Source organism: Triturus cristatus, chromosome 3_1 (genome assembly GCF_964204655.1).
Source record: "Triturus cristatus chromosome 3_1, aTriCri1.1, whole genome shotgun sequence".
NCBI classification, from domain to species: Eukaryota; Metazoa; Chordata; class Amphibia; order Caudata; family Salamandridae; genus Triturus; species Triturus cristatus.
Window position 1 is genome coordinate 1,024,697,667 of NC_140583.1, and position 12,199 is coordinate 1,024,709,865.

A 12,199-nucleotide genomic window follows, 5' to 3' on the forward strand; every position below is an offset into this window, starting at 1 on the left:
TACAAAGCATCTGCCCGTGTCACCTGTGCACCAGCATAGCTGCCCGACACTTCGAAATTGCAATTCATTACTTATCTTTCGCAAATGTCTGAAGACCTGGCTATTTTAAATCTTTGTCCTAGGACACCCTATCCGCGTCTTTCTTGCACCGGGAAACCTTTCTGGATAGCTGTGCGCATTACAAATTTGTTAAATAAATTGCTGCAACATATAAGGGCCGCTATTTGTGCTCTCCTTTTCAGTCATAGAAACCTTTGCCCCGCTTCTGTTCCTTAAAAGGCCTAAAAGAAGCAGTTTGTTTGCAGGTTGCTGTTCATGGTACTGAACTTGAATATGTTCCCAGTAGATGGTGTTTGTGTCCCTCCAAGAAAAAAAAGCTTTAAACCACTGGGTGCTATTTTTCTGTCAGTCGATGAGACATTGTCTATTGCGATTCAAAAACAGATTTTCTGTACTGGTTTTTTGACTAGTTTTACCCCTAGTTCATATTATCATAGCACCTGAACAAGGTGGGACACAGCGATTTGATATATTGGGGGTGCTTGGTAATTTTCCACACAAAGTTGTACTATTGACTTTTAAATTCAGCACTGCTGGGCTGTATCATTCCATTGAGCCAGGATCCCACCCTTATTTCTATTCCTACATGTAGCTGCCGGTGGTTGGCAGGTATGCTGTCCGCATGGAAGCCATGGTTCCTTCTGTAGGAGAAAAGCTCGGGTGTTGTTGATGCATTTGAATAATGAAGAAACTCAAGGTTGATATATCAAAATGATCCAAGCATAAGAACATTCTTCTGTCTTGGTAACTAACAGTCCCATCATTGGTAAGAAGTTGGGGACTGTAGAAAGGAAGGTTAAAACCCACAGTAAATCAATAGAGCAAGTGAAAGCAGGTTCACATAACGAGAGAGAGATCGAGAGAGATCGCAAGATCGATCCTAAAGCGCTGGAAGGTGGGGGAAGCAAGAACTGGTCTAGAAGATGGCAAGTCACCAGGTGCATAACGAGCCCCTGCCTCATTTCTATTCTCCACCGTGCTTGGTGTTGACAATTAAGTGCTGGTGCTGAGCTCCAGAAACCACTGGCTCAAATTAAGCACTGATTCTCCGTAATAGGAACTCACGCCAATACCCTCTCAACAATCGTTTTGCCAGCCAACACATTTACATGGGCACACATCACCACTTCTCCACAAATTGCTTCACCAATATTTTCGTCTGGCTACATGCTCCATCTTTAGACACACAACAGACAAAAAAAAATGATTCAACACCAACATTCCCAGTCACCATATTGTGCAATCAATCATTCACCTCATTTCATACTTTCTCCTACATGACCACCACCTTCCCACAACTAAGCACTAATAAAATAAAATGTAACTGTCTTACCAGAATTGACCTAATCCTCTCCCATGGACAATACCAAATACAATGCAATAGTGGGAGTGACCACAAACACGGAAAGGTGACCATATTACTCCTGTGGTAATTAAGCGGCTCTCTCCAAGTGCACTGTCCACTTAAATCAACCTTCGTCATCCATAAGGCATTTCAACTAAGCACACTACCTGAGGAAGAAACTCACTGCATTTGGAAGCATGGATATTTTTCAAGCTCTGTAGCACAGCCTCTGCCTTAGATCGCACTTTTTCATGTGTTGGAGGCCAAATCCGGAGCAGTACGCCTATTCAGATCAGGCAGGACCTCCATCACTTTTCTGTAAGCTTATTTGCTGCCGACACCCACTCCACACATAAAACCCTCTACCTCTTTAGCAGCCCACATGGGTAGTCGTTCTCGTATACTCCGATGTGATGGAATTTGAATTGAGTCCACTCTTCCTTCCCCTGACACTCGTTTGCCAACTCTTGTTAATACCTCTTAAAGTAAAATTTGACTACTCTTCGCTACTCCCTAACCGCCATGCGTCAATGGTACAGTGACGACAATGCTCTATACCCCTACCCTCTTGTCCCTTTCTCTATATGTGATACCTACAAGAAACTAAGTTGTGTAAACAAAGCGGCACAATGTAATCTATAAAATGATCTATAATATCTTCCCATTCACTGAAAATTTAAAATTATACTCTTCTTGTTGCCGATGTGATGTACACGTATTTTCCCATGAAAAGCAACAACACTAAGATGAAAATAATTTGCTGTATTCAAATTTCCCAGTTCACCCCTCCACCACAGTGTGAATTCATCACCTCCACAGTGCTCTCATCTGGCAAAACCAGTCATACCCCCAAAAAAGCAACACAACAGACCACATTAACTCTATTGTGCAATCTCTGAACTGTCTGCAACCTGCCTTTAAATTAGCACAAAAAAAAATACAAATCAAGATCGCCCCCCCCCCCCTTTCCCTGATAATGCCCAGATATGTCTGCCAAAGCAAAACAAGAACCAATCATTTAAGGGCCTTCCATTGGCACTGTGCGATAGGTGCTCATCGCACTCCCTGCCAGGATTGGGTCAACTCGAGTATTTTGAAAGTCAGTGAGTACTCTTTACATTGAGTGCATTTTATGTGATTACCGATACAGTGGGCTGCTTATTCAATTACCTTTCCCTAGATTTACAGATGAAGGCAGGATAAAGTTTGGTGAGCCAAACCCTGGTTATATCATCATAAAGTAGTTAGTCTTAGTAAGGCGATAGAATTGGAACCAGTAGTCCTTAAATCAGTAGTTTTGAATAGTACATTTTCTTATTTTGTATTTTTGTAGTGCAATATTACAACTGGTTCGCTAATTGCAAGCGAAGGCATGCATGTTGGCTGGTAGCCTTCTTTGAAAGATGTGTGGTGCGAAACCATCGATGTACTCTACCTTTCACCAACAAGGCGTAAAAAGATCAGTAAGCAGAATTAATGAATGCCTTCTGCATCACGCCTTTAAGAGACAAACATGGTTTTCATACATCGTGAGAAAGAGATTTGCTCCTATGTTTCTGGTTGTGAACTGTTGGCTTGTAATTGACCTTTAAGAGGTACTTGTTGTAACAAGAAATCACAATCTCTGCATGTTTTTTTTGTGCCACTTCTGTTGGGTAGTTGTTTTAAATCCATGAAAAGCTCAGTGTGCAAAGGTGCCTCGTTGAATGAGACGGTCTACATGGCCTAGAGCCAGTCCGGTGCCAAAAAGGCCCCTCGTGGTCCCTTGGCTGCAGATAAGAGCATCTTGCACCTATGTTGTGACCCGTTGGCGTTTGTGGTGAGCCAGTTAGCGTAGTCCAGACGAGTAGGTGGGCTGAAATGGTACTTGGTTCTGGAACCCATAGGAGGAAAATGTAAAGAGTTCTGATAGTTATTGCAACACGTCCATACTTGTAAGAGCAGTAATACGGTTATATGCAAGTGAGTCAGTAATAGTGGTACAGGTAGTAGTAATGGCAGTAGTCCTAGAAGTATTAACCGTACTACCACTAGTAACTGAACTTGTATTTGGTGAGATACTCCTAGACTAGAGAATCAAGTACTAGGTTAATTAGTTCTAGAAGTATTACCCGTTGTAATATTTTTATTAATATCAGTACTATGCTTATTACTACTGGTAATACTAGTATCAGCAGTATTAATAATAGTACTGGCACTCCTAGTCTTCATTACAGTAATATCACAGTCCTAGTGATAGCACTAAAGGAGGGTAATGGTGACTGGGGACATCAGTAGAATAATACAACATTCCCTTGGTCTTTATGTATCCAATTTTCACCTTTATCTCCAATTAAATGCTTTGTATAACTTCCCTTGTTTTATAAAAAAAAGAAAAAAATAGATGAATGCACTTTGTTTGGAGAATAAAGTAGCTAAACCCGACTGTGCTACACACATTCAAATGCGCCCCATTGCTGACCTTCGCGGAGGTCCTTGTTCAAAAATCTTAATAAAAAAAAAATCCAAGCTGTGGTAAACAGAAGAGCTAGACACAATAAAATAAACACATGAATAATGAACGAGCAAAAAACGACATCAGAACGGTTTGTGTCACTCAGACGACTTTGCACAGCAACAAAAGACAAATCTGTTGTCTTTGTCAATGCTATATGATCAAGGCCAGCATTGCGAACAACGCTCCTTTTAAGGAATTCAAACAGTGCATGGACCCTCTTCCACCGCACACCACCCGTAAAACGATAAAGCGAACTGACATCAAACACTGTCACCACCACAAACATAGCAGTCACAAACACCCTCATGAATAACAAACATGTTCTCATGTCCCACATCATTCTCCATTTGCCACTTTTTGTAGAAGCCCATGCGATCGGCTCTTTTGTAAGGCAAATCAATTCCCTAAAAGGATCTACCTACAACTGATGCCATGTCCTCCACCTTTATTGACCCCTCGTCCTATGCTCTCCCTGCCGTCCTCCACACCCATGCCTCACTGCTGACGGACAGCAGTTGCTTACCACTAAGGGTGGCCACATTGAGTCTGGTAAATAAAAGGCACTTTGACCCAGATAAGCTAGCTGTGACTGAAGCCACATCTTCCATCTCTCCTTTTTTACATTTTTTTTTTTTAAGCGAATATTGGAAATTCACCTTAACAACTACATTGGCAATCCAGAAGCACAGATCACGGGGATCCCTCAGCAGGCATTGGCTCGCTAAGACAAATGTGAATTATCATGCATTCCTCTCCACTCTTCTCATGCCTGGATATCCCCCAAGCAGTCCCTCCTGAAGCAGACAGGCTCCCAAGGGGTAATCCAGTTGATTTTTATTCAGTGACTGATTACTCTCTTTACCACTTTGGGCTCCATTCTGCTTGGTCTGTGGTCTATTTACTGGAGCAGAATGTGTGTGCAGGAACCAGGTAGGTAAATCAATATTTACCAGGCTGCTATCAAAAAAGGCATTACTCATCCAATTTCCTTACAGAAGGTCTTTGTTTCACCAATTACAAAGGACGGTGAACCCCTCTTAAGGGTCTCCAAACCTGACAGGCATCAGTGATTGTCTTCACTCTGTCTATTCTGGTCTGCTGATGGGCCTGTATGATCAAGAATCTATTACAGTGAAGCAATCCGCTGCACTTTGAGGCTAGGTCTGCCCTGTACACATACCAAAAGAAGTAAACTTTGCAGAAACTCTGAATATGGGTCAAGAATATAGGGTAGAGGTCCTTAAAGCAAACTAGAGGGTTACTCCAAGAAACCTACTGCAAGATTTTGGTAAGATGACAAACTTACTGATTCGGCAAAAATGAGAATTCATTCTTCTGTTCAGAGCAATCATTCGAACACCAGTAGGAACAGAAGATTAGGTGTCTGGGAAAAGACCACCTATTGGTAAAGGCGCAAAGCACAGTAACCTTTATGGAGAGCGCCCCCAAAGAGAGCCTTCTCTACTGTGCATTTAAAAAAGCAGTGCTGTATCCCCACAATGGGCACGAAGGAACTCCTTGATATAGCCATATCTTAAATGAAAAAATATATTTGGCCTAGATATTAGTATTTAAAAGCTGTGCCAGCGAAAGACCGAACTAAAAGAGTAATATGAGCTTCATATTAATAGAACCACCTACGAAGATAAAGGGGATAAGGTGAAACTTTCGTACAGGGATGTATGATGACACATGGCTGTGCGTGGGCAGGAGATTGGTTGTACTTAACAAGCACTGATTATGTGATGGGTTGGACAATAGCACTTGATTGAAAAGTGTTAGAAACCGGGTCTCCAGTTGAGAGAGGTATGCACCCTGTACAAGTAGGTACCACGATCCTAGTCGGGGTAAGTCACAACACAGTGCTAAATTAGACTATGCTCACCCCGATAGCTTGGCAAAGAGCAGGTAGGCTTAACTCTGAAGGCAATGTGTAAGGTATTAGTGCAATATCTCATACAACAACACAGTAAATACACCACAAAACGAGACTCCACATCAGGTTAGAAACACAATCTTAATCTGTTGAGTATAAAACCAAGATGACCGAATCGAGATCTCACAAGTTATTCTGTAATTCCAAGAGTCAAAAGTCAGTACTAGGCACCAATAAGCCTCTCTTAAAGCCATTACAGTAATCCTTTTGACAGTCATAAAAATAGAACAAATATGCTTCGGGACAACATGTATCCGTTTGTTTCAGTATCTGTGGGGCGGGCGAAAAGGCGGGCAGGCATGTTTTGGATGGTGCGGGTAGGAAACGAGCACTGCGCTCACTTCTCAGACTTGGTTCCAGCAACAGGTATGCTCCGGACGGTGCAGGGGGATGAGTTGAAGCACCATGCTTACTTATAAATTATTCCAGTGGCATAGACACACTCTCAGGGGCTGCGATGAAGCACAAGGTCTTTGATGTGCCTGTAACCTCTGAGAGAACAGAGGGCAAGCCGACAAACCCTAGTGGATATCTTTTGGGGAGAAGGCAAAGTTTAGCTCCTTCCACAGAGTCCGGGAGCAGCAATCAGCAGGGCAAAAATCAGAAAAGCAGTCCAGATGAGTCCTTAAGGCAGCATCACAGTCCTTCTGACAGAGTTTCAGTCCAACATCCAGAACTGTCTGATTTGAGGGGGGTGATGTCAGGGACCCAGTACTTGTACCCAAATCGCATTTGATGTGGGAGGAACCTCAGAGTGGTTTTTAAGTGCACCAGCACCCATTCAAACCATAACTGTCTGCCAGGGTGGTCATCAGTCCTTTGTGTGGGGTCAGGCCATTACCCTTTGTGCCAGCATGAGCCCCTTTCTCGTGACTGCAATGGCAGGGCCATCAGAATGCAGATGGGAGCTCAGCTACAACTGGCCTTCCTGTGTTTTTGTCTGTGTGGGTGGAATGCACAAAGGGCAAATGTCACCCAGTCCAGATGTGTATTGTAGACAAGTTGCAGACCCACGGAGCAAAGTTAAGAGCAGAGAAATGTCCACTTTCTAAAAGGGGTAATTCTACCATAGTAGTGTTAAATCCAATTTGACCTGCAAGGAGGATTTATCATTACTAATCCAATCATACCGAACATGATTAAGCTACTCCTATTGTATCAGGAATTACCACTTGAAAGTATATAAGGTAATTCCCAATGCTAATCTATGAGAAGAGTAGGTCTTACAGCAGTGAAAAGCTAAATAGGCTGTTTGTCACTACCAGGACATGTAAACATGCAAGTATGTGCCCTATATTTTACTTGCATAGCACCCAGCTCTTTGGCTTACCAAGGGGCCTTCCGTAGGTTGACGTATATGTAATAAAAGGGGGGTTTAAGGCTTGGCAACTAGTTTGCAATGCCAAGTCGCAGTGGTAGTAAGCTGCTCACAAAGGCTGCGCAATGGCAGGCCTGAGACCTGGTTAAGGGGCTACTTGTGTGGGTGGCACAATCAGTGCTGCAGGCCCACTAGTAGCATTTAATTTACAGGCCCTGGGCACATGTGGTGCACTTTACTAGGGACTTATAAGTAAATTAAATATGCCAATTGGGTAAGATCCAATGTTACCATGTTTTAGGGGAGAGAGCACAAGCATGTTGGCACTGATTAGCAGTGGTGAAGGGCGCAGAGTCCTTAAGACAGAAAAAACAGGTACAGAAAAATTGAGGGAGGCAGGCAAAGTTGGGGGAGAAAGGGTGCTTGCATACAAATGAATTAACTGGCCAACCATTGGTGATTTGAAATTAAAGAACAATCATTAGCTGCAATAGAAAATATCAGGTATTTGATTTGAAGGTACAAGAGGTGGGGGGTGATTGAAATGGGCTAGAGCTCCTGATTGGTTGGAATAAACCAAGACTGGTGGTTGGATGGACTGTACAAAAGAAGAATTCATATTTTTATGGAATTTTGTCATTGGAAAGGATTGCCTTTCCGAGTTGAGTACAATACCGGTTGATGTGCAATTTCAGCGTGTTTGAAATTTTACAATATTTTGAATAATTGCTGAAAATGCCAACTGGTGTTGAAGCTTGCAGTCCCCTTGCACAGTGTGCTGACTTATTACGCTTATTCACAGGGACTTATTTCACTCATGAAGCCAAAGGTGCAGATGACGCAGCAGACGCGGATACGGCCATCATCAATGCAGAGGGCGGACAGAACAACTCTGAAGAGAAGAAGGAATACTTCATCTAACTCTGCCTTGCTTTCCTGTCTTTGGATGAGGCGTTCAAGTGCGGGCAGCTACTGGCCCCCGTGTAGAGGCTAAACAGACAGTTATCTTGGAGCTTGCGAGCATCTTCTTGTATTTTCTTTTTAATGAATGGTTAGAGAGAGGCCTGAGATCAGGTGGTCTGGTATTTGTGTAAAAAAAAAAAGAAAAAGAAAAAAAACCCTGGTAAAGTGCACTCTGCTGTGACACCTCGATTTTTTTTATTTTTAATTTGTAGTTTTGTTTTCAGAGACAAATGTTATTTTTTTTCCAAGTCAAACTTGGGTTATAGTTCAGTAAGTCATTTGCAGAAAATTCTGTGCCTTGTTTTATTTTCCACCACCCTCCCCGCCTTTCGGTATGTTTTTTTTTATTGGATGCTGGGGTTTGTAATACTATTTTCTTCTGATCATTTTCTTCAACTCTTTCTTGTTTCCAATTCCACACATTAACAATGTAGAACCAGCACAGTTTAGTTTGTGTCATTTTTCAAACTCTCAGCACATCCCTAGCCGCTATTCAATGTTGCCAAAGGCTAAAAAGGAACAAACTGCCCAGCTGCCCGTTTTGGAGATGCCTCTGGCACAGAGACTGGAATCAAGAATTTGATTGTTATTCTGAGCATGGTAATGTTCTGATGGCGAGATATTTTTGGGCAGAGGGATGTCTCTTTGGCAAGAGAGGCATGCCGCCCTTTATGTCCACGTACCATACCCTTAAAGCTCTCAAGCTTAGTGCGTTTCGGGCTGCTTTCTGCGGCTATGAAGGATTCCTTCAAGGTGCACATTTAAGGTACCACAAGAATTCTAGGCTGGATAACCTTTTGGGAGCATTTGGAAAAGATCCACAAGTTACCAGTTAGCGGCTGTGGGTATCGAGTGTTCCAAAATGCTCCACCAGGCATTGTAGAAAAGGTGCATTGATCAAGGGACATTTAGTTGTCAAGCTCTCTACTTACCTGGCAGCGAGCAAATGCACATTTAAGTGCATAAGATTACAGATGGAGTTGGAAAACAATATATTGCCAGAGGAGTTTGAGAATTCCTTCTGAATAATCCAGCCAACAATTTTGTTGCTGGCTGGTCAACATGTTCAAGGAAGGAAAAGATAGAATGAAGGAGACCCGGTGCTGTAAGCTTAAACCAGTGTGTTTATTTTATGAAAGCTTGTATTTTTTTTTCCATGTTCATAGGGGTTCGGAGACCTTGACAGCATTCCACACAAGTGTACTGCCACTGTTTGAGAATTGTAATATTTTGTTTGCTGCTTGAGTAAGAAGTGTATAGACTAGGTGCCACTGAACCCCCATCACCTGTTCTCAATGGTATCTCATTTGACCCACACTAAGGTATAGACTACCTTGATCATTGTATAAACAAGTGTATTTTTAGAGTTGGCAGAGGTCCCATCCTAGAGGTGAAATTTTAACGGTATGCAGGGTTGTAGGTTTGGGGACACAGTTGCATTGCCACATCCTTGAAACAGGACTCAATCAATTTCCTTTGCCTTAAGCCCCCAGTTCTCGCCAATGTTCGTTTTCGTTCATTTCCCCCTATGTTTGTGGACATTGTACAAAGGTATTAGGTAAGCCTCCAGAAATATTTAAATATAAATATTGGAAGATACTGGGTAAATCCAGCGATGGAGTTTACAGGAATCTGAATCTTGAAGGCCAGTGTTTCCATGGATGATGCCCCACTTCTCCCCTTCAACCATCTCTCTTCCATCTGTGGTGCTTGGATGGACTGCATAATTTAGATGTATGTAATAGTAGCAACTTACCCAAGCCTCTGTGCAGCTCAGAAGTCTTTGTTTGGGACTGACCCCTAGAGTCGTAGATTGCTAACTAAATGGCATACGATTTCACTGTGCCTGCGAATTAAGTGACTTCAGGGGGTTAAAATGAAAGCAATGGGCACAGATTGTTGCCTTTAGCTACAGTGGAGCGAGGGTGCATAGTAACCACCTGTCATGATTGTCCACAAATTGACCAAAGTGTGCCTGCTTGGTTAGATGGGTTCTACATACACTGATGACTCGTATATATTGAATTGGGAGCAGGAATTCTGTGCAAGACTAAATTTATCATTGGATAAATCTCTGTGCAACTCAATAGGAATTTCCTTTGTCTTTTGCTAAAGACACTTCTAAAATCTGTAATCCTATTATGTATAGAGATACTTTGAACCCATAAAGTTTATTGTGAGCCTTTTCCTGGAGTGGAATAGGATTTCAAAATATATAACTGTAGAAAAGAAAGATTAGTAGTTTGGATTTAGAAGCTGGTATTTTTGTTAAGAAAAAAACAAGTAATTGTGAATAATAAGAAAAAAATGGCCTGTAGAAAAACATTTCTGGTTATAATGAACCTTTTGGGGTGCAAAATGGCAATTTCGTGAAACTGTATTGACCAAGAGAACAAGCTACAATTTAGAAGCTGGTGTTTTTACTGAAAGTGGAACAAATTCTTGTCATGTTATGTCATTTGCAATTTTAAAGGTGCGTTTCTGCTATTGTAAAATTGTGTGCAAATCCTGTACTGGTTTATTTAAAAGAGCATAATGATGGAGTTTAGACACTGCTTTCTTTTTAAATAAAGAGCATTTGTTTTTATTTTACAAAACTTATTTTGGGACACCCAGAGCAAACACGGGAAGTTTAATCTTGTACACAAAGTTGTTCAAACTGATAAATCGTGCCTCTTTTTAGGTTTATCTTACAATGAAAGGCAAAACATCAATTCTAATTAAGCCGCAAACACGCTTGCTGATTTTACATTTTAACATGAGAACCTGGAATATCTGTTTAGGATATAGAGACAAGATTCCTTATTTGTGGAATCATTCTTTGAAAATAGGTATGTTTTACTTTAATATAATGGTTAAACTGTGTCTTCGAGATGTTATCAAGAAACCTGAGATGTCAAGAGGTCCACAAGTCAAATTTTGCATTGGTTCACCAGGGAACAATTCTTTATAGCGCTAGATTATAATATTATTAAAATTGAATTGCCATATCATCACATTTCTGAAGACAATTGTTTGACATTTACCAGTAAGGATAATGATCTTACCATAGGACATTGGATCTTATTAGTGTGAAGGCACAGTTGTGTGGTTTAAATGATATCTGGGTGTAATAATAATCATATCACTTAAGTACTTACTAGAGGATAAACTATAGCTATTTTAAGAAATTTCAATTTTCATAAGCTTATCCAACTGAACTGAAATATGTGCCTGGCATTATCTGCAGTTGTGCATTTCGGGTCCCTCCGGCACTGGGTTTTACAGCTGTTGGGTGAGACCCGCTCAGACATATTTCATAGTTTGTAAAGTATCACTGGAATGGCAGTATGAAGAGAGAAGTGATTTCCCTATTTACTCCTGAGACAACATAATGAGAATATAATTAATATATGTATATTTGCCACTTTTTTTGTGTGAATGCGACACCTCGTAGGGCTGAACACATGGGTTGTTCATAACAAGTAGTCCCATGCCTTCAAGAGTTCTCCGTTCTGGTGTTCGAGGATTTTCCTGACTACTGTTAACATGAAGTCAGGTGGGGGTGATTGTGGTTCGAAGGTGCATGCTATTTTTCAGCAGACTGAAACTATACAGTAGTCGCTTTAGTACAGCAGGGATCCATGACCACCTTGTGTGGTTGTCAATTACGAGGCCACCCACTCTGTAAAAGTAGTATCAAAGGTTGTTTTAGGAGTAATCGCAGATTGTTTAAAAAAAAAAAGGCCAGCTAATCCCGGATTGCACTCCAATCTGACGGCAATATCTACATTGGTGACCAACAATGATGGGCGGTACTGCATGAAATGTTTTTTCTTTGCTTGGTTGCTACGTCAGTAGACTTGTTGCTGAATATTTTCATAAAGTACATCTAATGGCAAGTGTACATTTCTGGTGAATCTTTCAACCCTCGTCCCATCTGTAATTGAAGTGTTGAGCACAATCTGGGAACACTACATGGAAGGATGGCTGGTAGTTGGCAAAATCTATGACTCTTAACATTTGCCTTAACCAGCACGTGAAGATGGGTAAGACAGCGGGACAGCCACTCTTTCCCATACTCAGAAGGTCCTTCACTTG

At 41.5% G+C, this 12,199-nt stretch overlaps 1 protein-coding gene across 9 annotated transcripts in view; it reads left to right on the plus strand.

Annotated features, from left to right (window-relative positions):
• CADM1 (cell adhesion molecule 1) overlaps positions 1–10,706 on the plus strand; it is a 641,657-nt gene extending 630,951 nt beyond the window's left edge. For all 9 annotated transcript variants that reach the window (XM_085645728.1, XM_085645731.1, XM_085645724.1 and 6 more), the window contains one exon: positions 7,959–10,706. In XM_085645728.1, the coding sequence (XP_085501854.1) occupies positions 7,959–8,077 (119 nt within the window). In that variant the 3' untranslated portion in view covers positions 8,078–10,706. The remainder of the gene's footprint in view (positions 1–7,958) is intronic.
• Positions 10,707–12,199: the final 1,493 nt, after the last annotated feature.